The sequence below is a fragment of the Anser brachyrhynchus genome (genome assembly GCF_964034855.1).
Source record: "Anser brachyrhynchus genome assembly, contig: SCAFFOLD_106, whole genome shotgun sequence".
In the NCBI taxonomy this organism is placed as follows: Eukaryota; Metazoa; Chordata; class Aves; order Anseriformes; family Anatidae; genus Anser; species Anser brachyrhynchus.
In genome coordinates, this window is record NW_027664005.1 from 198,435 (window position 1) to 218,964 (window position 20,530).

Genomic DNA, 20,530 nt, shown 5'->3' on the forward strand with positions numbered 1-20,530 from the left:
TAGTCCTATGGTATATTAAAAAAAAAAAAAAAAAAAAAAAAGAAAACAACTCTTCTTCTTGTTGGATACCCTGAGGTGATCCTTTTTCTAACTGAGGCTTTGCAATGAGACTTAAAGCACAGTTGGAACTGGTAGAAATTGGCAGGATCTGCACTCAGTTGTCCTAAGTTTTCCTGCTGGTCAGAGTTAAGGTCTTGTGCATGGTTCCGTAACTATAGGTGGCTACCTTTGATATCAAGAGGACAAAGCACTTGTTTCTTTTGGCACAGAAAGATGTCCATCGGCACGCTGTGGTGGCTGTGAATTGACGTAGTGATGGAGCGATGCTCTGAAGGCTTAAACGGAAAGCTTCTTCCTTCCGCCCCCCCTTGGCACAGCTCGATGTTGGGCACATTGTGAAGCCTGAGTGTTCTGATTTCTCGGACAGTTGATACCCAAATCCCGGAGTTACTATGTCAACTCTTTTATTTGTGTATGCCATTGTTTTGACTGTAATCTTTTCAGATGATGAAGCTGTAGGGGCGGGAGGGAGCAAAATAATTATTCTAGCACTGTGGACCAAACATGCTGCCAGGAGTGGTGGTGGTGGGGTCAGCCCACCCGGCCTTACTTTCAATTATCAGGGATGATAAAATGGTGTGAAAAGCAGCAGCTCTGCGATACGGCTACGCTACCCCCACTCCCTTCTCTTGTGCTGTACCAAAGTTCCCCCAAGCTTTGGTTGGTGCTTTTTGCTGGTGACAGTAGGACTCCAGGGCGAGTAGTCGGGACTCTCCTGCAGTAACTGGGTCAATTAAGGGTTGGTTTAAGTGCCTCCTGGTTTTTAAAATTGCTCCCCTGAGCTGCTGGCTCTGCTGCCTGCTACAGCAAATGTTCGGGTGCCATCAGCGTCGCACTTGGGCGTGGGCACTGACCCTGCGGAGGAGAGCTGAGACTCGCGTGTATTGTGTACCCTGCCGCCAGTGATCGTTTTCCCCTAGCAGATCTATTTTGAATCATTTCCCTAAATTTTAGAGGAACTTTAGGCTCTTTGTGCTATGATTTGTGAAGCTGTAGGGGCCCTCAGGCATTTGCTGCTGGCAGAGGAAAACCGCTTGTCGAATTTGTTGTAAATACTTTCTGTTTGGACAACAACGCCTGTGTGTGTGTGTGTGTGTGTGTGTGTGTGTGTGTGTGCGTGCTTTGACGACCCCCTGCGACGCCCCAGCTCCGCGAGGGAACCTTTGAAGCGGCTCTGGGAAAACCTCTGCGGAAGAAACCGCTGCTAGTGACTTGCGGAAAAGGGACTCCACAATCAGTGAGATTGTAAAGTAGGTATGTTTATTCAGCGCTGGGCAGCACGGGAGGTCGTGGGCATGAAGATTGATGACTCTTCCTCGTCACCGCTAGTTGACCTCTTGTCTTTGCACAGACTCAGTTGCTCCTTGGCTCTTGTCCATCTGCAGGACCAGTTTCTCCCAGTTTCTTAAGACAGGCTCACTCTCTTATTAGGAGACTGACCTTGGTAAGGGGCCCAAGGCTTCTTGCTTTAGTTAATTGGCACAATGCACCATAGTTAGCAAAGACACTAAGTAGCATCCTAGTTTAACGCTGTCAGCGCTCTATCTCTACTTGATAAGATTCTCCTAACTCCCTCTCTCACTGGAGCCCACGCAGCCCTCCGTCCTGCCGAAGGACTTCACGGGGACTTCTGCCGGCTCCGGGTGCCCGCACACAGACAGAAATGGCTTTGAGAGAAAACAATCAGGAGGAGGAGAGCTCAGAGACTGTGGCCAGCTTCGGCCACCTTCCCCTCGCTTTCCCTCTCCGTGTTCAAACCGAGCACTGTTCTGCCGTCAACCTTCGCTGCCTCTGCCCGCGGTGCCGGGCTTTCGCGGGTGCCATTGCTCCTCTACATATTTTATCCTTCCTTTTGTAAGGAATGGTCCAGCAATTCGTGTCACTAAGGGATTTGAAGGGTTACCATCGAGGCCCGGGTCTAGGTGATAAGAGAACAAAGGGGTTTTTAGGGAAAAGTGCTGACTACTGCAGGGGATGTTGCTAGAGTTTCTGAAATCCGGCGCAGAGGCTCCCAAACGAGGAGGAAGGGGGAGCTGAAGGACAATTGAAGGACAAAAGCCTGAGAGGAAGACAACCAGCATTCAGCCCGAGCAAGCCCCGAGAGACCACCAGAGACTGGTACGCAGGCGCCCCTGGGAGGGGTTTCGGATTCCGGAAACCAATTCTAATAACCCTGCCTCTTCTCGAAGTAGTAATGAATATGTATTAGCCTGGGAGCATCAAAACCAGCCGCCTTACGTAACAGGCGTGCGTCCTGGGGGAGCAGAGACTCCCGGCGCACCCAGCGCTGCTTGCTTGCCTCTATTCGTTTAATAAATTGTAAACTTTGATTGTAATCCTATTTGGGACTCAGCCATTTATAAAACTTTTTATATTCGTATTTTATTTAAGGCTGTCTTGCCCCCCTCCCCCCCCCAGCCTCGCTGCTCGCCAATAAAGCTAGCGCAGGGACCCCTGCCTGCAACCATAGAGACGCGGTCCTCCCGGCCTGCTAGAGCGGCCCCCCACGCTCCTCCAGCATCCCAGCGTCCCTTGCGTGCTCCCGCCCGGCCTCAGGGGCTTCCGGAGGCGGCCCAGCAGGGGCGGCGGGAGCAGCGAGGCGGCGGCAGCCATGGCGTACCGCGGGCAGGACCAGAAGGTGCAGAAGGTGATGGTGCAGCCCATCGTAGCCTTCCTGCGGCCGGGGAGCGACGGGGGAGCGGGTGGGGGGCGGCCCCGGCCTCAGGGGTCTCGGCCCGGGCCTTGAGGCCTTGTCCCGGGGCCCTGGGGCCTCGTTGCAGGGTTTGAGGCCTTGTCCTGAGGCCTTGTCCCGGGCCTGGAGCTCTTGTCCCCGTGCTGAGCCCTTCACGCAGCGCCCCAGAACCTCATCTTCCGCTACCTGCAGAGCGTGAGTAGCGCGGGGAGAGGACGGGGAGGGGATGGGGATGGGGATTTGGGGGGGGTGGGGGGAGCGGGGAGGGTCCGGGGATCTCCCTCGCTGAGTTTTCGGCTCCCACCCGTTGCTCGGGGCAGGTTTGTGGGGAATGGAGAGCTGTGCGGCGTGCTGGTGGGTACAAGGAGCTGCTGCGCAGCCCGGCGTTTCGCCCTCGTGTTAACGGGAGTGGGATCGTGCAGCCGGGCGTGCAGGAGTGTTCCCTTGTGACTGGAAACGTGTCCTTCAGCAAACGTGTAGTATTCACCCAGTCATATAAGACTCTAAAATGTCAGACTGTTAATTGAAACTGCCCCTGAGAGTTGCTCCTTGGAGTGTTTGGGAGCTCTAGCGGCTATGGTTAGCGGGTATTTCTGAACACACGAGAGAGAACAAAACTGCTCGCGGTGTTTGTGTTCCAATTTACTCTCCTCCTTCGTTCTGCAGAGCTCGAGGATCCAGGTGTGGCTGAGCAAGTGAACGTGCGGATAGAAGGCTGCATCATCGTGAGTGTCAGCACGACCCCACGTTACGTCGTTAGTTTGTTTTCCCTCATTCACAATCCTATTTTTTCTTGTCAAGAAAAACTAGCCCAAGGGAAAAAAGAAATCGTGCTTCTCTAACAATTAGTCTTCATTGTCCAGCCTGGCTCAGCAAAGCTGACGATGGTTCGTGTTGTTGCTGAACTAATTGCCACTGTTGCCGATTTCTAGGGCTTTGACGAGTACGTGAATTTGGCGCTGGACGACGCAGAGGAGATTCACTCCAAGACAAAATCAAGGAAACAGCTGGGTGTGTCGTGTGTCTGTGCAACCCGAGTGACGCGCGGTCTGAAACCTGCCCGGGTGAGCCTTCTAGGTAGCAGCACTGAGAGGTACCAACCGTGTGACGAGCCTTGCTGTTGAAGTTCAGTGAGCAATTCCTGGCTACATCTCTGTCCCTGATGATTTTTGAGCTGCTGATTTTGCTGAATGAAGGAGAATCTGTCCCTGCCTGAGACCAGTTCTGGTCTTTGGAACGTGTAATACCAGGCGGCCTGCACTCTGCATGATGGGCAAAACCCTGCTCAACCACACGAAACACTTTCTGAAAACACGAGATTATTCTCAGGTTCTGGGCTCTCTCTAATCCCCTCTTTCCCTTCTCTGTGCTGCAGGCCGGATCGTGTTAAAAGGGGACAGCATCACTCTTCTACAGAGCGTTTCTAAGTAGAATTTGCCATCCTTAGAACAAAGGTGGCTGCCGTGCTGCGGAGTGACTGAGTGCCAGGGGAACGCGGCCCGCTGGTAGATAGGAAGTTATTTGTAACTGGGGTTGCATGCTGAGGTCAAAAGTCCTTCCTTTGTGGGAGCGAGTTGTTTGTAGCTTGAAACAATACGTGATGTATTTCACAAATAGCCATTTTTCACATTAACTGTAAATGTAAACCACAAATCTGCTTGTTTTCAGTCTCTTCCTTCTGTGAATGGAGAAGGAGGAGAAATATAGAAGCGTGGGCTTTTCTTTTTGCTGTGGATCTGATAAGTTTCGATAACGCTATGTGCTTTCTTGACCATTACATCTGCATTACGTGGCCAGGGTGGACTCGTTCAGGGCACGGAAGCCCCACACAGTCCTTGAGCTAGCAGGGTGCTAAGGAGGGTGTTGGAGATTTTGCATGCAATTGCAGCCCTTTGTTGCTGCAGTGACAGGTTCCTCAGATTCTTTCTAAACAGGGTTTAACTTGTTGAGAATCTTTTTGGGAGTGCTTATTGTGGATCAGTCAGTAAAAGTATCTTAGTGGGCCCGTGAGGGATTCGGGGCTGTGGTGCAGTAACCCAGTGTTTACAAGTGTTACTGCTACGCATGCTTGTCCAATAACGTCTCCAGATCAGAGAGTGAGAGCGGGCAACTGGTTCAGATTAAATCTGTCACTTCTTGCTGCTTTGGACAGAGCCTGTAGATTAAACCCTTGTGCTGTTCATTAAGCTGGGGTATCAGATGTGTCGGTTGGGTTTTTATCATTTGATTTATTTTTTTTATCCGTTTGGAGATCTGTCTTTTCTATTTAAGTTTCCCCAAGAGAGCTGAGTTGCTTGATGCATCGACCAAAGAGAAGTTCCCCGGCTGACTTGGGACAGCCAGTCCCCTCGTTTTTCTGATCACAAAAAAAAAAAAAAAAAGAAAAAGAAAAAAATCGAAGAAGAAAAATTTTGACTGTAACTGTAACTCAGAAACTAAGATTACCTAAATGGAGAGAAATGAATTTTGATGCACAGGCTGTGCTAGAAATCTGTTAATCAGCATTCAGTTTTTCAAAACTTCAATTTGTGTATCATCATCATGAAAATTAATAAATTCAAGGTGGGAGATCCTTTCCTGAAAGGGAAGGACAGAAATACGAGTCTTGCTGTGGGGCCTACCCAGCGCAGTTCTGCCATTCCGAGAAGTAATACGTCAGGAGTGTCACAGCAGACGTTCCCAGGAAGAAACCTTTGAGGGGCAGCACGACACACTTGATTGGCGAAAGCAGCTTCAGCTGGACAGCCTGCTGCCGGGATGGGTAATTCTAAGTTGTGTTCAAGTTGCTGAGTTCCTTTCAGCATGTAGTAAAGATGTAACGTGCCAATGTCGTTTGGGAACAGGAGGCATTACGTGTCACCAGCAGTGGGCACGTAGGGAACAAAACAGTATCTTACGAGGTCCTCCACATCTGCCTTTCATTTTGTCCTTGGTTTGCCAGCTGGAGCTTTCAGGAGGTGAGGAAGGAGGCTGTCCCAGTGAATAGTTCAGGTGTTGCAGGGTATTTGTGATGCAGTGCTTGTAAAATTTACCTGCCCGCATCTCCTGTTACAGGCAGCCCCCCGCGGGCCCTGTGAGACGGGGAGCTGCTGCCCGGGGTTAGGCCCAAGGTGCCCTGTCAGGCCCAGGGCCGCCCTTCCCCTTGCCCTGCCCTTCCCTCCCGCTCCGCAGCCCTTGCTCAGGCCTTTTGGGCCGTCTGGCCGTCCATCTGGCCCTGTGTCCCTCCGTCCCTGCCGTCTTCCGAGGGAAGCAAAGAGTCCCTGGGCTGCCTTCAGGGGGGAGGTTCTGCTCAGGAAATTAAAGCTTCCCCCTTAACCCGCCTTGCGAGTTATTTTGAGTTCCAACCTTCTGCCTTCCTTTCGTAGCAGTGCCTCTGAGGGGTGCGCTGTAAGGTAGCCGTCATCTGGCGCGCTGCTCCTGCGTTTCCCAAAGGAACTGCCTTCGGGATCTGACTAACTCTGGATGCACGCGGTTGTCACCTTAATTTCTCCGTTAGTTTGCTGAAAACAACCCTCTTGGGTGACCTTTGTGTTTGTTTCTTCAAACTTGGATCGAGGAGGTCTCTGTTTCCTTATGCTGATGTTCACAATGAAAGTGCAGAAGGGATGCTTACTGTTGCCCGGGTCAGTCCTGTTGCCAGGATGGGAATGTTTAGCCTACCGGCCCTCTGGTGTTGTTAGGCTGCACTCGGAGTGTGAGCTCTGGGCCTTATTTGGAAAAGACTGCGTTATTTGAGTGTACAAACCCGAGATATTCTGCGGATAGGTGATTCTCAAACCACGTCAGAACCACCGCTGTGGCGTGTGCTGGAGTCGGACGCGCGTTTGACTGATCAGGCGGAGCAGGTGAATTGAATTTGTTGCTGGATGGCGAGGTGTTCTGGGGGAAGAGCTAGTCTAAGGAAAACTTCCTCTTACTGCCCCTTCCCATCTCAAATGGCCACTGTCTGGGGAAATTGCTTCTTTATGACATTAACTACAACGTTACAGTGAGGATGAGGAATCATCATTACTCCCATAGTTATTTGCTGCCAGGCCGCAGCGTTGATTTCAGAGATTTAAAAAAAAAAAAAAAAGGAAAAAGAAAGGAAGTATGTATTCTTTCACATACTCTCTTTTCCCTGAGAGTAAATGTTGTAGCTTCAGCAGTACCCTTCCTCTGGAAACGATTCCCAGTGCCTGCTCAGACACTGGGGAGGAAAATGACAGAGAGAACAATGGAGGAGAGCCACCCGATACAAAGAAAGGAAAAAAGGGGTTATGGATGAAGGGAAAGCAACTACATAAAAAATTGGTGCTATCTAAAAATTGGTTAAGGGTTTGGGACCTGCAGGTGCTGCCTACACGTGTGTGTGTTGCAGTCGTGCCTGTTGCCACTGCGCAAAATGGAGAGAGCTTCTTTGTTGAATGCAGCATGTTAAAGCATGCGCCATTGCCTGGAAGAAAAGCACGGCCTTCCCTCGTGTGGGACTTCTTCCCCATTGATCTGTGGTTTACCTGAAGGTTTACCATAACCTGCATAAGTTTCAAAAGCAAGCAAACAACCAACCAAAAAACAACACCAACATTAAAGAGTGGCAAGGCAGATGCTCATCTGGGGACTCTGACTCATCGGTGACATCACCAAGCAAAGCACTGTGAGCGCTTCGGGTCGGGGCTGCTGCGGCGAGCCTCGCAGCTGGGAGGGAGAGCGGGTACGGTTCGCCTCTGGCGGGTCTGTGTCAGCCCTCTGCGCTGGTGGCTTCGTTAGCAGTGAGAGTTTGACTGCTGTGTTCCCAGCTTTCGCTTCTGCACCGACCGTGTGGCAGAGCCCGCAAGCTGCTTCCTCAGCTGGAAGAGGAAGAGGAGTGACCTCAACTGTGCCGAGGTAAAGCAGAACTGTTGAAAAGATTTGTCAAAGATGCGGGTTGTACCAGCGCAGCCGCTGCAGCTGCAGCAGGTCCTGGAGCATTGGAGAAGATAGAGAGGGGTTTCTTCGTGAAAAGAACGCTGTGAAAGTGTTTTCACGCGGGAAATTAGGAGAAGCGCCTCTGTTGTTTGGATATCCTCTATTGACCTGGCACACGGGCATTACAGCATACCTGGCACACTCTTTGTATTGTTTGTAAAAAAAAAAAAAAAAAGTGTTTTAGGGCAGGCCAAAAACCTGCCTTGGCACTTCCACATCGCAGCAGTGCTTGCAGGCCGTGCATCCTGGATGCCAGGCCAGGATCTAAATCCGATGGTGCTGTTGGTAACGTGAAGTTCAGGAAGCACTTCTGGGTTTTTCTGCTCTTCCATGTGAATTTTTGCCCTGTGAAGGTGGTGTACTGAGCTCTTTTCTTACCAACAAATAGGTTTAAAAGCAGTTACAGCAAGGATGAGCTGTGCTAGCAGGGGGCTGTTCTGTGCTTTGACCATGGGAAGATGAATGGTTTACCTATGCACCGTTAAATATAGTTTGACACCTAGCACACAACATTTGCAGCCTGTGGGGTGCTTTAACAAGCAGGTAAATCAGCGGAGACTGTTTTGCAGCCAGGCTGATGCTGGGTGATTGAAAAGCAGGGTCACAACAAGGAGTTTATGCTGTTCTTTCTTGCTTGTCATCCGACTGTCCGCTTACACTGTTCTAAAAAAAAAAAAACCACCAAAACGGGGTAAGCATCTTTAATACCTTTATTATAAATGGAAGGCACAAAACAGGCCAGCAACAGAGACTGTCCAAGAGAAAGACTTTGTGCTTTATAAACAAACAAGAAATTACCCTTAGGTAGGTGTGATAATCCTTCCCTAATGCATTTTTTGGAGTGCAAAAATATTTTGTTCCCTTCTTGCTCTTCTCTCCAGGACAAAGGCAGAATAGCCAACTGGAAAGTTAGACCAGGGAGGTCAGTTTGTTCCATACTGAGAAAGACAAGCCTGTAAAACAAACTAGACAGGTTTTCTTTGGACTAGTTATCTTCCTTCAGCAAAGGCAAAGTTTATGACACTTGTTGGCATGTATTTCCAGACCCCCAGCTACCGTGACTGTAGTGCATCTGTAATTCTTTTGTACAAAAAGAGTTCAAAATCTCGTAACGCAAAAACTTTACTAGCACCCTGGAGAAAAAAGAAATCTAAAACTCTTGCCAACTTCTATTACAGACCTGCTGAGTGCACCAGAGTTACTCATTTTTATTCAGGCTTTCAGGGGCTAGTTCAGTTGGTTTCTGTTCAGCACTTGGATCGCCATATTGGCAGATGTCAGTTAAAAAAAAAAAAAAAAGCTTTGGAGATCTTTTTTAAAATGAGACTGCTTTTTATGGCATTTAGGGCTGTGAGGTATCCTTGGTTTTTGCTTTCTTCCCATTCCTTAGACCAGATCCATTCATACCCTGAACAGCGTTCTGGGTCTGTTCAGGAAAATGGAAGGCAACAAGCAAAATGATGAGCGCCTTGGGCATTCAAAAGAGCTCAATCTGGAAAAGATTTCAAGTCCAACTTCCATGCTAAGGAGCACCAGTAATTTTTAGAAGTAGATGCAGAGGAATCTGCATGGCACTAAGCGTGTTTCTGAAGGTGCTAAAGGTCGGAAGTGACGATTCCTCTCAATACTAAAGAAGAGAAGGAAACCTTGCACTTAACTACTGTTTTTATTCCCTTTGTCAAGCAGTCAAAACCAACAACTAATACGAGAACCCAACTTTTCCCCTCTTTACTTTAGATTTGGGAAAATTCCCTGCCAAAATAATACTTCCTGGAAAATTCACTAGTGTTTGTGTGAGTAAAAGGTTCCAACCTTTTATTATTAATTTGTAAGAACTATTTCATCCGCTTTTGTCCAGAAGAGTCAGAAATAATTTGCACAGAAATGTGCAGCATTTTAATGAAAGGATTCAGAATCACTCTAATTTGAACTTTATCTGGTCTGGTTGCAGGTTTTATGACATTTAGTGTCTTAAAAAAAAAAATCAAAATATCTGACTTCACATCAGAAAAAAAAACCTGCTTGTGGCTAAATAAAATCTGTTGCAGCTCTGGTCATTGAAAAATCATTGGCTGTTAAATTGGACCTAAGTCATCTTTTCTAACCTTTCATGATCTTGCAGCAATGGATGATGATGGATATATGGATTAGGGAACAGCACGTGATGGCAAACCTGTGGTATTTGCTACAGCGCAGAAAGAAAACAAATTGCTTCCAAAAAATCAAACTAATTCAAAATTCTTGGTATCATGCAGCCATGCCACTGGCAAAGTGAGCACTGCCCTGCCTCTCAAAGCTTGCTGTATCCTTGATCTGCTGTCTTCCTGCTGTTAATTGATTGCAACTCTACGTGTCTGATCAGGGCTACGAGTTGTTCTCCATATGGATACCATACAACATATACTGTGCACGCTTGTGTGTATAGATATGTTTATCCTGTATGCATGTACATATGTATGCATATTTGTGTGCTGGCCCCCAGATCACTCATGGTATAAAGCATTGGCCTCGAAGGCATACTCATCAAAATATTTGGTAGATCCTCCATTTTTTTCTAGTTCCCTCAAAATGAGAGAGTTTTTACGTGCTCTCTGTGTCAAAAAGGCAAAACTTCTGATTTCCACTGTCGCTCTCGCTAACTTTCTATCACTCGCTCCTCGTGTGTGTGTCTAAACACATATGTGTGTATGCGTATGCACATTTGTGTATTTCTATGCACTGGTGTGTTTTTTGCTGTACAGGTAATAAAGACGGGGAAAGGTTTTAGTGTTTTCTTAATAGGTGAAGAAATCTTGAAGACCAGAGATTGGAACATACTGAATTTTGAATTAAAAAAAAAAAAAAAAGTCAAATTGTCTGGCTGTGGAAGATGGATCCTCATTTTTGCAGCCACTTTGAATCACGAGTTCATCTCTAAAGGCACTGGGTTTTTTTGTTTTTGTTTTGTTTTGTGGGGGTTTTTTTTTGGTTTTTATTTTTTGAAGAGCTAACTAACCCTGGCTGTCTCCAGTCTGAGAGAGTGTTCAGATGGACTTGCTTCCTCCATTAGTTATAAGCTGTTTAAAAGCACATCCTATGTTTGAATTGTGGATGAGAGGCTCCCTTGGCAAAGTGAGGAGGCAAATTCTTCCTACCCCTTTATCATTAATTCACGGATTCAGTGTTGGTTCGGCCTCCAGGAGAAGTTAACTGGAAGTCTTTGAAGATCAATAACTTTGCTGAGGTTGTCCAGGTAGGTGAACTCGAAGACCCACAGTGACTGGAACATGCTATTTAACGCGTCATACTGCGTTCTGTAGAAGTTACTCGTAGCCATAGTTGATCATTGCCTTGCATGTATGATCAGGTGGTTTTTGAAGAAGTGACTCCATTTTCAGGCTTCCAGGTGTGCTCCAAGGCATATTATTGAGGACGTGGAAGAGAACACTTGCTGACAAAGCTCCTGGCAGCTTTACAGAACTTTAGTTTAATATTGTGTTAGTTCCCGTAACAGCTGATTTCAAGGCATTGCTCTCCTCAAGAGACTAATTTGATGAACAGAAGAAAGCTGGAAAAATGCTTGTTACTCATTATTTTTCACTTGTTGGTACTTTGTTTAGGGTTACTTTTAAAAAGAAGATTTCACTGATCACAAGCCAGTGGAAGACTTTCAGCCCAAGCAAGGGTGAAGACAGCTCTCTCCAAGAGCAGAGGAAGTCGCTGTGGAGAGAACCCGAGCTTGTTATCAGAACTTGTCGGCATGTCTAAACAAGGAGACGATTGCTACTTCTATTTCTATTCTACCTGTACCAAGGTATGGCTGGGTTTCTTTTGCTTTGCTTTGCTTTGTTTTTTTGTTGTTTTTTTTTTTTTTTCATTTTTTTCAGGAAGGGGTAGAGTAGGAGGAGGAGGCACACTGGTCTTTGGTTAACGTGATAACCAGATAGATTCTGAATTCAATCGTAGCAACCTGAGGCAGTAGCATGGACGTTTTTGAGGCTGTACTATATTTTCCTTGTTGGTTTCCTTTTGGTTACAGGGAGACAACTGTTCCTTCCGCCACTGCGAAGCTGCTCTGGGGAACGAGACAGTCTGCACGCTGTGGCAGGAGGGTCGTTGTTTCAGGAATGTCTGCCGATTCAGACACATGGAAATTGACGTGAGTGCCTAAAGATGTGTTCTCAAAATAAATCAACAAAAGCATTTTTCAGTGCTGTAGGTGTGCTGATTGTGCTTTTGCAGGATAGAGTCATTTGCTTTGGAATTACACTGGTTTCTGTTAGCAGGGGAGGGGGTGGGAGGAAGGAGAGGGAAATAAAATCAATGCCTTAGGTATGTCTTAGCAAGATTTTCTTTTATTAGACGCCGACAGTATTGTCTCAACAGATGCAGAATAACCGCTAACTAGACTGCTAAAACCTGCTGGAGCAGGGGGGTAATAAACAGGCTGTACTAGCCTCCTGAGAGCAGGCTTGATAATGATCTATCAGGTCTCTTGTGTCCCGGAGTCCTTCAGATAATGCTGTTCTAGCTGCCTGGGCTAGGAAGCAGTGGGGAAAGTTAAAGGTGCAGAAGAACGAAGTCTCCAAGAAGTAGTTCTGGATAGAGTTAACGTAGGCAATTTAAGATGTTCTTTTTCCCTCTGAATAATCCTAGTATAATCCTAGGTGTATTAGTTTAACCCACCCTAAACTGATGTCTGAGAGTGCCTGTCTTCTCAAACTGAATGATGACAGGGCTAAACGTGCATAGTGGTTACAGCTTCTGCAAACTTTGTGAATATGCCCGGAAATACTATACTTCCGTGATAAACTGACCTTTGGAATGATGTTTCAGCACTGTATTGTGACAGCCCTATCGCTGTCGTGACCTGGAACTGTGCATCTCTTTGCAAACCTTAGGTGCATGTTATCACGAGCTTGTCTTTCTTTCTGTCTTCAGAAAAAGCGCGGTGAGATTCCCTGCTACTGGGAGAAGCAGCCAGTAGGCTGTCAGAAAGCCAACTGTGCTTTTCATCACGCAAAGGGACGTTACATCGATGGAGTCTTCTTACCACCAAGCAAGAGTGAGTTTAGGTCCTTTTTCTTTAAGTATTGAAGAATTAATTTTGCATATTACTTAGTGGGTGCCAATAGTGTAGGAGACATCAGGTAACCGTCCATTTGTGAGTGCAGGAAAAGGTCTGCAGTCCTAGGTGGTCAGCTAAACCGAGTGTACTGCTGCTGTACTGCTGGTATTTGTTTTCTGCTTTCATGCTCAGCTTCTCTCTGCTTTGTGTGATATTTGCCTTGCAGTTTGCTTTCTGTTGTTTCGTCCTCTGCTGGGTGGTAGGGAGATGTGTTGTTGTTTGAAGGCAAGTCATTGTTCACGGTGTAAACAGTGGCGGGATGGGCAAAAGGAGATGCTGAATTCATTGTCTGTGCAGGTTATCTGCCTTAGCTACCATCTTCGTGCATTGTGGTCAAAGTTTTAAACTGCCATATTACTGATGATCCTCCTCTTCCTCTAGCTACACTGCCAAGTCCGCCTGAGTCCGCGGACGATGATTTGAAAGTGGCTCAGATGTCACTGCAGCAAAACAAACTTTCTGTCCAGTCCAATCCCTCTCCATAGCTAAGGCGGGTGATGAAAGTGGAAAACTCGGAAAATGTCCCAAGCCCTACACACCCTCCAGTTGTAATCAATGCTGCAGATGATGATGAAGATGATGATGGTGAGCATGGTTTGGTTCTTGGAAGGAATTTGTGCTGTAAATGATTGTGTAAGTCTTTGGTTCTTGGAAGGAATTTGTGCTGTAAATCAATGTATAAATCACAGATGACCTGAGGTCTGACTAGCGATAGGGCAGGCAGTCTGGTCAGGTCACTGGTGGCTTTGTCTGGCAGTCAGTGGACAGAACCTGAAATGTTGGAGGAAAGCTTAGAACCCCTCTTGGCTTTAGTTGGTCTGTTGTGTAAAGCTCTATGTGAAACTAGGAAGGAAATTCCTTTTTTTTTGTCTGAAGAGTAATATGTTGTGTAGTAGTTAAAGCTGCAGAGAGAATCTAGAGTCCTAGATGTTTTGTCCTAGGGTAGTCTACTTACGAGTTCATCAGGTCAGTGTAGCTGTATTAAAAAAAAAAAAAAAAAAAAAAAAAGCTTTTTTATAGGAACCATGGACTGAAGTGTCATTGCATGAGCTACATAATCACGAACAATCTGGCCTATGCATAACTGAATAGATTTTTCCCCTTCAGACCAGCTTTCTGCGGAAGGAGAAGAAACTAAAACTCCCGTCCAGCAACCAGCTGAGGAAGGCCAAAATGGATTACGGATGATTTCCACTCGGAAAGCCAGTGCTACTACTGCTAAACAAGGTATTCCAGCACCTGTAGTAGGATAAATCGGAAGGAGAACTTGACAATTAACTCAAAAGCAATGTGGCGTAAAAACACAACAGAATGTAGGGGTGCTGAATGGACTCGGTTATTTCCATGATCTCATTTCTCCCTGATACCATCATGTGCCCATTGGGTCAGAAAGTTGAACTCCTTTTCTTTCCTTTTGGAGAACAAAACAGGGTCACAGCATGGAGTTTAAATGGCTGCACGTGCAGCCTGGCAACCACTGTTGAAAGCCATATCTAACGATAGAGGGATCTAATATCACGTAAATGGATTAAAATTAAAACTACAGTTTTTACCCTGAAGGGTGAAAGGAGGGGCAAAATGCCATTGATTCTATGGTTGTTTCACTTGTGAGGAGTGTTGACAGGGTTTATTCTAAATACTTCTGAAAGTTCCTGAGCACTAAGAAGCCTGAGGATCTGTGGTCCTCAGTGAGTGCCTCTAAGCCTTAGTCTCATTAACTGTTTTCTGTTTTCAGAGGACGGTCTGAATTTTGGAATAAAAACACTTGAAGAAATCAAATTGCAGAAAATGAAGGAAAAAACTAAGAGACACGGTGGTGAGTTAATATTCCCTACTTTCTTACCCTCTTCACCTTCATCCTGTGTGATGATTTTTCTTTCAAAAAAAAATTCTTCCAGTAATACCGGGTAGCTGGCTATGCTTTGGTGAATCCAACTATTTGCCAAAGAAGTGAAATTTGATTGGCTTCAGAATGGCAGGTGATGGTGGCTGGGAGCTGCTTGAGGGATAGACTTCCATGTTTAGCTGGGGGCATCGAGCAACCTGATTCTCAGCCAGCTGGTATTCTAGATGGGAATTCCAAGGGCAACCAGAGGCAAATTAGTCACCTCTCTTATTTGCATGCTCTGGTCACTGTATGTTTGACAGTAATGAATAATTACAGTTTTTTGTTCTTCGTGATAGTTTTTTCTGTTTGGTAAACTTCCTTATGTTTTGCTTGCTCTGAGCAGAAGGTCCTTCAAGATCTTCTCTTCCTCCCGTCGATTCTATGATTTTTCCTGCTCCGGAAAAGGAAAATGTCCGGACAGTGGTGAGAACTGTGACACTGTCTACAGAGGAAGGTAATAATTAATGCTTTTGTTTTGATTTCATTACTCCTAAACTGGAAGGTTAAGCAAGACGGAAGGCAATTCACCCCTGTTAGCCTCCTGGTGCTGCCGCCTTCTGTTCAAAACATGCTTTTATGCTGAAAGTCCCTGGTTGTACTGGAAAGCTTTGGTGCTCAGGTTAAGTGCAGTAGCAGGAGAAAGAAAAAAATGTGTCAGTATGCAAATAGGGGGATAACTGAAAAACAGGAGAGTAATGAGAAGAAAGAGCTCTAGAGGACAGTGCTATGTAAGAAGCAATTTCTGAAGCTTTAAAGAGGCTGACAGTGGCACGTGTGGACAGTAGTGCGATAGGAGTCTGTGTATAAATTATATTGTTTAGAGTTGTGCAAATTCCTTTGAAAGGGAAAGAAGTGAAGAAGTACTTTTACTCATAGACATTCACCTTAGAAAGGAATATTTCTCAGCATTTGTACCTAATAATATTCTGCTTGCTTATGCAGCTCTGTTCTGCACAAAGTATAGCTGTCAAGCAGACTCAGATTCATTCTCGACTACATTCAGCTGGAATTTGAGGCAAACACTGAGACTATGGATACTTTTTCTAAGTTAATTATAGTTGTAATATGAGTTTGTGTGGTTTAGCTGTCAAAACAGTGTCTTGCTGGGTTTTTTTGGACATGGGCTAACAGTATACTATTTCTATTGGCTACTGGTCTCTATGAAATAGAAAAATTTTACTTTTGTTTTAGGGGAGGAACCTGTGGTTCGACTAGATCTTGCTGAGAAACAAGGAAAACGGAAAGCCTCCGTGGGTAAGAACTTTTTATGAGCTGTTATTTAGGTGCCGCCTTCTCTATATGACTGCATCGAAGAGTATTTTTGACGTGTGAGAGGAAAATGCGTTGCAGTGGAGATCTGTGTTGACTGCAGAAATGGCAAAAAAACCATTTAGCAGCTGAAAGGCAATTTTATGAAAATATGCTTGAAAAATAGAAGCTTGTGGTTGACTGTTCTCAAATCTTCCTGCAAAGAAATGTTCTTAAAATATTCCTTGTTTTCTCTGTCTGAAGCTGATGTAAGCGCCCTTCCCGTGAAGCGCAGCCTTGCTGAAAGGCTGGGGAAGAAGGTGGAGGTTCCGGGAAATGCTGACAAAGCACCAAAGAGAGGTACAGCTACTAAACAGGCATCTGGATGTGATTCACGGGTTTTGTATTTAGGCTCTCTGTTTGTCCTTTTCCTGCGATGTTTCTTTTTGCATGTTGGCTGAGGTCTTAATCACCGGGATTCAAAGTTACCTTTCCTGCCTTGTTTTCGAATGTGAACACAAAGTTGACGTTTATGCAGCCTCCCTAATTTGGTCTTTTTCTGTTTTGCAGTTCAAGTTCCCAAGTCTGTGAAGGAGAGACTAGGATTACCTTCTCAACGGACTAGTACTGCAAAAGGTAACAACTGGCTATTAAATATACTTTCTCCTTCTTCCTTTCCGTGAACTTAGACCGTTTTCATACAGCCCTAAAAAGGAATTCAAATGAAAACAAAGAACTGGTTCCTCTTGCTCGAGTGCTGAAGCTCTTCTGACAGCCACTATCAGAAATCTGCCTCTAGGTGTGTGTTTATTTTCCGCTTGTGCCTTGTCAAGGTTTTAAGCTGCTTCTGTGAACCATCATATACAATTAGAATAGAGCCACTGCCGGGAGCAGGAATTTGAAATGCAGTCTGAAAAAGTAATCAAGTAAACTAGCATTTCTGTGTAGCAACTCTCTCTGGATAGGGCTGGTCTTCAAAATACAACAAGTGGCTCAGAGGAGGAGGAGAATGTTAGGCTATTGTCCTAAGATGGGTTATTGGGAACGCTCAGGCTTAGTTTTCCTTAGTACTGTGACAAATTTTGGAGACTTAAACTATTGTTGGACTCTCTTTAAATGCTGGTGCTTCTCATTTCTTGATGATGACAGGGAAGGCTGCTAAGCCAAAGGGAGAGATCCATGTGAAAACACTGGAGGAAATCCATCGTGAGAGAGCTCTTCGAGAAAGTCAAGCCAAAGCCCAGGCTGAATGGCATGGTAAAACCAAAGATCCCAGCGCAGGGGCAAAAATTGAGGGTGAGCCCAAGAAGCAGAGTGTGCTCACTCTTTCCGGGCCCAGCAAAGTGCAGTCGAAGGAGCCGGCAGGTAAAGCCAAGCCAGAAGGAGAAGTGCGTGTTAAAACCCTGGAAGAAATAAAGCGCGAGAAAGCTCTGCGGATGCAGCAGAGTGGAGGAAATGTGCCAGCTCCCCCAGCACAACCTGGACCTGCCCCAGCCGGGCAGAAATCGTTATGGAACACAAAGCTATCAGGTAATAAGATGCTTTAATACCTGCCCCGGTGAGGTGCTTCCCATATTGAGCAAGTTCCATTTGCTCAGGATCTGCTTTGCTTTTTCCTTCAATGCGGAGGATAAAAGAGTTTAAGGCTACAAAGTTCAAAGGCAAAGAAGGGCCAGAACGTGCAACCATGTCTGTTTTCGTTAATTACGTGATGGTATTCTGTATTTCCCACTAGAAAATTAACACATTGAGGGGCTTTTTAGTCTAATTTTGGTATTCTGTTTTTTTCTGCCATCTGTTTATGGTATGAAGTCCTCCCTGTGTTGAGTTCAAGTTCACCTTCCTCTTTGGCATGTGTTGCTTAGCTTGACACGTGTATGTGTTTGTAAAGCATGCATCAGCATCTTAATGTGGGGGGCCAGTTTCTGTCAAAAATGACAGAGGATCAAAGGCCTCGTTGTTAACATTATATCAACTTTGTAAAATGAGATTGTGTGAGGGAGATAAGGAGGGCTTAAAGGCTGCATGCACTGCACATTGTAGCCTTTCTCTCTGTCTCACGGGACACGAGGAAATAAACACACAAAGAAAACAAGTACCCAGCTTTCTTTCGTTTCTTCTCCTGTCAGCCAGACGTTAGGTCAGGAATGGGAGACTAGAATATGACTCTACAAATTTGGATTTTGTAGAACAACTTAATAAATTTTGTGGGACATCACTGCAGGGGAGAGGAAGCTGGTACAACAGTTGCATACACTCTCTTGTCTTACTATACCTGCTGCTTTTCCTTTCCTAGAGGGAGCAAGACTTTAAATACAAAAGCTGTCAACATTTGTGAATCTTACTAGACTTCATACAACGTCTTAGAGTATTGCTTGCACTTGGGATCGCTCTGTGTCTGAGTTTCCCTCGTCCTGGATTATGATTTACTGTAGCCATTCACTTTCTTTGTTCCTTTGTATGGATTGTTGGTAGACGGAGTTTACTATGTGGAAGATATTGCTGAGAATCCAGGCAATGGCAGTGTAATTCTGCTGGCCAAATACAGTTAACTGTGTAGAAGGGCCGTGGAAATGAGGAAGAGAACGTGGATTTTTCATGAGGCAGAGCAAGACTGTATCAGTTCTCTCTTCCTTTTACTCTAGCCAACTTTAACATGTTTGCGAAGCCTTGGGATGGGAAAGTCGCTTCCCCCAAGAAGAAGGCACTGAAACGTAAGGCACCTGGCAGTTTTCCCTCTGCTGTAGCAGCTGTGAAACCACGGACTGCCTCCGACGCTGACACAATGGGACCTCCAGCCAAAAAAGCAGCTATGGTAAGGACAGGGGCTAATGCAGAAATGGATCCCTTGTAAAATTTATACCCTCCTCTAGGAGAAAAGATGGAAAACTCAAATGTTCTACAGGCCTTCTGTTTCCTTTTAAATCCAGTAGCTGCCTACAGAATTCTTGTAGTACCCTTCCATATTTATTAGATTAATGGCACTATTTACTTAGTCCTCTGTGATTCTGTGATTTCTCTGGTGTGGAGGATTTTGTCCATTAATGCTGTGTTCTTAAAAGACACAAGATCATTAGTAACCTCCAAGTGAATATTAACTTTCTTCAGGAGCACCTTGGTTTTGTATTTTGGCTAAGGCTCCGCAATGCCAGAGGAGAAGCAGCATGGAGGAAAAAGCTAGTAAGGAATCTTTTACCCATGAGTCCTAAACACTGTTTTGCTGCTTTCTAGGCTGTTCCAGCCACGCTGGAGCACGTCCCAGCCACCAGACTTGAAGAAAATCCCCAAAACAGGTGATGACCACAACTTGTTCTTTTTCTCAATCGGTGTATATCCCCAGTGAAACATAAGTTCTGTCACAGGTGGGGAAAAAAGGAGGGTTCTGAGATAATTAAAGCCCAAATCCATCAGAGGATAAGTCACTTATTTATCTTATAAGATAAATAAGTCACGTGAAATGACTTTCTAGCAGCTAGCAGGAATGCTTAATTAGACTTACTTTCTTTAAATGCTGCAAGTCGGTACAGCTTTCCAGTGACTTCTTGCTCTGTCTGAATACCTAAATGAGGATGAGGTGAAGTTCTTCTACTTCCTCGTGAGGTGATAAATGATGACTAGTGTCCTCTGCCTTTTGGTCCTCAAGAATGCCACCCGAACAAACATACAAGGTGACAAGAGTGCAGGGAGAGCAGAGGGAAGTGATGGCTGCAGATCAGCTTCCTGTAGTGGGGAGCAAACTCTGCTGAGTGTGCCGTGGGAAAAATGACTAACTTAGTAAACAGATATTTGCAGATGGAGACTTCTTAACATTTTTACAGGAAAATTAAGCAAGGTGGCAAAGTGCCTCTTGCTACAAAAACTGAACCATCTCTGCTAGACTCCGGGTGCTCTGGCTTCACAGAGAAACCCCCAAACTGAAAAATGTACCTGCTAATATATTGGGCTCTAAATGTAGCCCTGGGTTAATTGAATAACAATCCCTGGGTAAGATTGAAGTGCAGGAGGGGTTGGCTACGGTTTTAAGAGCCGGTTTGCAGAAAAGGGATTTCCCGTTAAGAAATGGCATATACTGATTGTTCTCTTCCTTGCTCTGCCAAGACCTGAAGCACATCTTGGAAGCCAGGCAGAATCCGTGGAGCCAATGGAGTTCTCAAGCTCGACTTCAGCTTCTTCCCAGCTAGAAGAAGCAAGGACACGCCGGCTGAGTTCCACAGGCAACGCGCCCGTATCTGTAGACGAGGATTTAGAGATGCTACTTTGGGAACTCTCAGACGGCATACTGGAAGCCGAGCTCGACTTGGACCCAGGGAAGGATGAGGATGACCTCCTCCTTGAGCTTTCCAAGATGATTGATGATTGAACTGCATAGTCCTATGGTATATTAAAAAAAAAAAAAAAAAAACCAACAAGAAAAAAAAACTCTTCTTCTTGTTGGATACCCCGAGGTGATCCTTTTTCTAACTGAGGCTTTGCAATGAGACTTAAAGCACAGTTGGAACTGGTAGAAATTGGCAGGATCTGCACTCAGTTGTCCTAAGTTTTCCTGCTGGTCAGAGTTAAGGTCTTGTGCATGGTTCCGTAACTATAG

General features: G+C 45.7%; 2 protein-coding genes and 1 long non-coding RNA gene across 4 annotated transcripts; all 3 read left to right on the plus strand.

The window, feature by feature from the left end:
• Nucleotides 1–1,559: 1,559 nt before the first annotated feature.
• LOC308186498 (small nuclear ribonucleoprotein E-like) lies at nucleotides 1,560–5,349 on the plus strand. The gene is given in 5 exon segments (XM_080608616.1): nucleotides 1,560–2,725; nucleotides 2,921–2,947; nucleotides 3,419–3,437; nucleotides 3,440–3,477; nucleotides 3,685–5,349. Coding segments are annotated over 5 exon segments (330 nt in total). The 5' UTR covers nucleotides 1,560–2,671; the 3' UTR covers nucleotides 3,877–5,349.
• A 1,758-nt stretch (nucleotides 5,350–7,107) lies between these two features.
• LOC308186499 lies at nucleotides 7,108–13,832 on the plus strand. Of its 2 annotated transcripts, XR_013944083.1 has the most exons (4): nucleotides 7,108–10,931; nucleotides 11,299–11,837; nucleotides 12,620–12,743; nucleotides 13,188–13,832. It is a non-coding gene; the product is annotated as an uncharacterized lncRNA (long non-coding RNA). The 2 variants fall into 2 exon arrangements; XR_013944084.1 differs by having other exon boundaries at nucleotides 8,230–11,837.
• Nucleotides 13,833–16,584: 2,752 nt separating this feature from the next.
• Nucleotides 16,585–19,453, plus strand: LOC308186496 (zinc finger CCCH domain-containing protein 11A-like). Its single transcript, XM_080608613.1, has 3 exons — nucleotides 16,585–17,472; nucleotides 18,588–18,757; nucleotides 19,174–19,453. Exons 1-3 carry the CDS (start codon nucleotides 17,082–17,084, stop codon nucleotides 19,237–19,239), a joined length of 627 nt encoding a protein of 208 aa, XP_080464739.1. The 5' UTR covers nucleotides 16,585–17,081; the 3' UTR covers nucleotides 19,240–19,453.
• The last annotated feature ends 1,077 nt before the right edge of the window (nucleotides 19,454–20,530 follow it).